At 44.3% G+C, this 5,037-nt stretch overlaps 1 protein-coding gene across 1 annotated transcript; it reads right to left on the bottom strand.

Moving 5' to 3' along the window:
• Positions 1–1,438: 1,438 nt before the first annotated feature.
• On the bottom strand, positions 1,439–3,384 carry LOC119339203 (disease resistance protein PIK6-NP-like). The gene is made up of 4 exons (XM_037611343.1): positions 2,093–3,384; positions 1,793–1,880; positions 1,559–1,633; positions 1,439–1,465 (listed from the first exon to the last, which is right to left on the bottom strand). Exons 1-4 carry the CDS (start codon positions 3,382–3,384, stop codon positions 1,439–1,441), a joined length of 1,482 nt encoding a protein of 493 aa, XP_037467240.1.
• Positions 3,385–5,037: the final 1,653 nt, after the last annotated feature.

Here is a 5,037-nt window from a genome sequence, read left to right as displayed (position 1 = left end):
CAACAGGAAGAGCAGGACTCATCCACGCAGCCTTGGCTGACCTGTAAAATTTTAGCCACATAATGCAAGCGCGGTTAGGGCATTGTACAATGGTGCTATCTTAAAAGTACCACGTAGGATAAATGTTTAGATGGAGGGGAGAGAAACCATAAAAAAGGCTTGTCTTCTCTTATTTAAGAGATGATCTCTTACCATAATCTGTCTCATCATATTTTTAGTAATAACTAGTTATTATAGATAAAACTAAGAGCTAATTCATTGTAGACATGCTTTTATGTTATATCTAAATTACATGCAAATGTTAAGATAAAACTGCTTTTTCAACCATTGCACATGCCCTTATTATACATAAGTGAGCAACAGATCAGTGCACGTACGTATGCGTACGTGGTGTACACAGAAACATTTTGTCTCAAAATTCCAAATTCGCATGGGATTCGTACCTGAAGATTGATTGTAGAGCACAGTAAGCTCGCCTCCTGAAACAGAAATAGGAAGTCATTAGTAATATACATCCACAGAATGCCGTAACTAGTGAAAATTATATCCTTGCGAATAAAAAACCATAGCGGAAACATGTGCACAAGCTAAGGAAAATAATAATAATAAATTACCGAATTGTTTCCTAATAATCAGTGGTCTTAAATTTAAAATTTCCAAAATACAAACAAAAATTTAAACGGTCTGATAAAACTGATTTCAAAATGAACGAGGTGGGGCATAATGTTTTCAGAAAGTTAGTCCAGAACCCTGTTGTCATCATCAAAACAATAAAGAAAAATATTACTACCCCTGTTCCGAATTATAAGATTTTAGAAATTTCAGTATGGACTACATACGGATTGAAACACGTCTATATACATCCGATTCAGAAAAAAGTTAGAATATCTTCTAATTCGGAACGGGAGGGAGTAGTATGCAATACATTTTTTTCCTCAAATTTAAAATTTCCAAAATACAAACAAAAATTTAAACGGTCTGATAAAACTGATTCCAAAATGAACGAGGTGGGGCATAGTGTTTTCAGAAACTTAGTCCAGAACCCTGTTGTCATCATCAAAACAATAAAGAAAAATATTACTACCCCTGTTCCGAATTATAAGATGTTTTAGAAATTTGAGTATGGAGTACATACGGATTGAAACACGTCTATATACATCCGATTCAGAAAAAAGTTAGAACATCTTCTAATTCGGAACGGAGAGAGTAGTATGTAATACATTTTTTTCCTCAAATTGAAATCCAAACACCCCTTGCTGTAGCTGCATAAAGTAAATAAGAATACTACTCCTGCTCTCTTTTTTGCGGAAGAAATAAAGGTGACGTGAGAAAGAAACTCTCTCTTTACATGTACATGAAAAAAGAAACTACTTTGTGATGTTACACGTAACACATACATTGAGTGCGAGACGGTTGGGATGAATCTCAACCGCATGCTTCAATCATCCATTTGCCTGCCGCGACTCTGCAAAAGAAAATAAAGGCAACATGAGAAAGAAACTCTCTTTCTACAGGCACATGAGAAAGAGACTACATTTGCGATTTTGTTAGCACGTACAGTGAGTGCGGGATGGTTGGGATGGATCTCAACTGCATGCTTCAACGACGCACGTGCCTGCCGCCAGTGGCGGAGCTTGACCAAGTTCCTTGGGGGGCTAAACAGAATATATTAGCTAGTGGGGGGGCCAAACACACAAAACTTCATAACCTAAGCTCTTTCTTCCAATTATTTAAGCCTGCATGTACCAATCTTGGGGGGGCCACAGCCCCCCAGCAGTGCACTAAGCTCCACCGTTGCCTGCCGCACGTCGCTATCCATGCCAGTTTTTCCTTCGAATTCAGCATCAACTTCCTCAAGACTAGGAAGATGGGAACGGATCCTCTAACATCAAGAAGGGATGTCACGAAGCTACAGTGACAGTCCAATGCAAAACTTCGAAGGGATGCCACGGGCACTGTAGCGACCGGTACTGTATGCAGTTACTGTTCATAAAAAATAAATCTGAAAATGATTTTATTGCACCATAATTTTGTTTGTACGTAACTTTTGTAGATGTATATAGTATATTTGTAATTTGTAAATTGTTTGTGCGCCAGGCTATGAAAGTCCAAGCCATTGGCCCGTACCAGGCCAGTGAACTCAAAACACTCAAGGCTGGACATTACTCCCCGTACAAATCTAGGTTGGTTAGAATTTCTCAGTCCTAAGTGTCTCAACTTGGGGAATGCACCCTCCATGGTGTGAGGAAAAACAACGCCATCCTTGCAATGAATGCATAGAGTAATGAGCTCTGAGAACCTCCCGAGGATCTCCATATCCTGTGATTCCATAGCCTTCAGTTGCATAGACAAGTGGCAGAGGTTCGGGAGGCATGAGGAGTTAATCCACACTGGCAAGCCAGGAAGCAGGCCACACACTGTCAGATGACGGAGGTGCCCAAGGGCCACAGAGCCAGCGTAATCAGACCATGGCTCAGGATCCTCTTGATACCAGCAAATAACCACTATGACTTGAAGTTTTTGCAGATTGACAAGACGCCCCATCAAATCTTTGAACAACATATTGTTGTGCTCTCCAAAGTGTAAGTTCAGCTCTCTCAGCTCCTTCAGCGTGCCCAGCCCTTTCAGAAAATCTGGAGAGACATGGTGCAACTGTAGCGCTTCCAGAGATGTTAGATTCGTCCAGTCCAACACCCCCATGCTAGAACCACCAAAGTGCAGGCACTTCAGTTGTGTTAGCCGACCAACACTTTGAGGCAGTTTTTTTATGCCACTTCTGCCCAACTCCAGTACCTGCAAAAACCTTAGGTCCCCAATTTCATCAGGGACCTCTAAGCTCTCAAGCTGGTACGATATCCCAAGGTACCTCAGGTGAATCAGCCTCCCAAGATGCTTAAGATGATAAGGATAATCTTCCGGCTTCATAGAGAATTGCTTACTTCCCATGAAAGTGCACTCTTCTAAGGCCAACACACGTAGAGCTTTAAAGTTTGAAAGCAATGGCAACACACGAAAATGACACATGATGGCATTATATGACCTCACTTGCTGCATGCTCGAGTTAGCCACAGATCCATCCTGCTCTATGACTTCATTATTTATGGCTAACCTACGAGTAGTGGTACGCGGAAATGTCCTGTTACTGTTTGATGCAGTAACAAAACTTTTGTCTTCTGATAGAAAATGAATCATATCAAGTACCAAATCATGCACACGACAAGCATATATGATGTTGTGATATGGCTCCTCCACTGCCAGGATCATGCTTCTATCTATGAGCATGTTGAAGTATCTCTCTCCAACCTCAAATAATCCTTTTCCTGGTTCCTCATGGGCATATCCTTCGGCTACCCACCTCCATATTAAAGAATATACAATGAACATGCATCTTCTTGTGTCACAAGGTGTTATGATCTACTATAGCTTTTATGCTTTTCCGATCATTAGATAAATCCTTTCAAAAGGTTTATAGGACTTTCAAGTAGTCTCTCTTAAGAGGGAGAAATTGAGCTTTCTGCTCAAACATAAACATAGATGATACTGAATATTGCTTGTTCTATCTGTTTTATTGTTACTTAATTTTTTGCTATCATTTTATCCTTGCAAGTAGTAAATTTCATTTTCATGAAACTGTATCTTGTCTTTGTCATAAATGATTTGCCAAAGTTTATGCAATGCTTACAACAGTACAATGTTATCATGGTAAATACATCTCCTTGCCTTTTCACCTTAAATAATCAGAGTTTATGTTTACCATGGAATTTGAGGGTCTACTAATTTAATTTGGACAGTAGAGAATTAGCATACACTGACCCATCTTAGAGCCAATATCTATATTTCACCTCAGTAGCTCTTGTATACTTCGATCTTCGTAATTAGAGATGGGCAATTTCATTGCTCCATTTCTCGATGAATCTGTGGGTGTCAGATATGACTGCTTTGCCAGCACAATGTTTTTTTTATTAATCATCATTACCAAAGTTGTTGGTCATTTTTTTGTAGGTTGTCTGTGCAAATGGTGCTGAGCAAACTGTTGTTAGCGGGTCCATGGAAGTGCTGAAACCCTGTTGGGCAGTTGCCATGTCTGGTGTACCGGTGCGGGAGCAGCTTTTTAATGTTTCAATCTGCCACCACAACCATCTCAATCTGTTCCATCATGGTGACTTTTCAAGAAGTTTTGGGAGGACATTTGATCCATCTGGCTTAGAGGTGGGGGCATCAATTCTGCCGGGAGAGAGACGATGGTCATATACACAGAAGAGGAAGTCATGGCGATATCATCTTTCTAACAAGCCCAGGAGCCGTCTGCACGGTCGGACATCCCGACTCCGTTGGAGGACGCGCCTGTGGACCCGCCGCCCTCCTCTGGCGCTCCCTGCGTGATGATCCCTGCTCCTCCCCTGGCGCCTCCGTGCTCTGCTTCGGAGGGACTGGCGGTGGTGGTGACCACCCCGGTGGCCGGTCCTCTGCCTCCCCCTCGGACTGCGGCCTACGCCAGGAGGGGCCGTTCGACCTTGACCCCGGTGTCCTCCTCGCGCTGCAGTGCTCGGATTGAGGCGGCCAGGCTAGTGGGTAGTCCGCCTCTACCTATCCCCGAGCAGGCCGCTCTCCGGGCCGCTGCCCAGAACCTCGAGTCGGGTACCACGATCATCCCGGCCACCTCTGCTACTTGCTCCTTTTCTGCCTTGGAGTCGGCTCCGCTTGGCCACCTTGCTAAGGTGGCAGCAGACTCGGCCATAGTGTTCAGGGGGGAGGTTGCTCCCCCGCTAGTTTAGATTGAAGCCATCCATGCATGGGAGATCCTCGATGGACGGCTCGCCGAGGCCCGTGCACGCCTCCCTCTCTCCTCGGGAGCGCCGCCCGGGGTTGCCCCGGGTGCCCCTCCTCGTGCGGCGGCCGCTCCGGCTGAGATCCGGTGCCGCACCCGCTCCGGTACCGCAGCCCTCCGTGCCCAGAGCGTCTCACGTGTCTTGGGGTCAAGCAGCCCCCCGATGGATACGTGATGCGAGCCCTATTCATTCGCGGTTTCGGCCAAGA

Source organism: Triticum dicoccoides, chromosome 7B (assembly GCF_002162155.2).
Source record: "Triticum dicoccoides isolate Atlit2015 ecotype Zavitan chromosome 7B, WEW_v2.0, whole genome shotgun sequence".
Classification (NCBI taxonomy): Eukaryota; Viridiplantae; Streptophyta; class Magnoliopsida; order Poales; family Poaceae; genus Triticum; species Triticum dicoccoides.
This window is presented reverse-complemented; position numbering and strand designations above follow the sequence as displayed.

Excerpts from the sequence above, each read along its gene's own strand:
- LOC119339203 (XM_037611343.1), bottom strand. The coding sequence starts at position 3,384 with ATGTTCATTGTATATTCTTTAATATGGAGGTGGGTAGCCGAAGGATAT. Across the intron at positions 1,634-1,792 it reads GCGACGTGCGGCAGGCAACG|CTCCGCCACTGGCGGCAGGC; the intron begins GTGGAGCTTAGT and ends AACTTGGTCAAG. Across the intron at positions 1,466-1,558 it reads CCAACCATCCCGCACTCACT|AGTCGCGGCAGGCAAATGGA; the intron begins GTACGTGCTAAC and ends TTTCTTTTGCAG.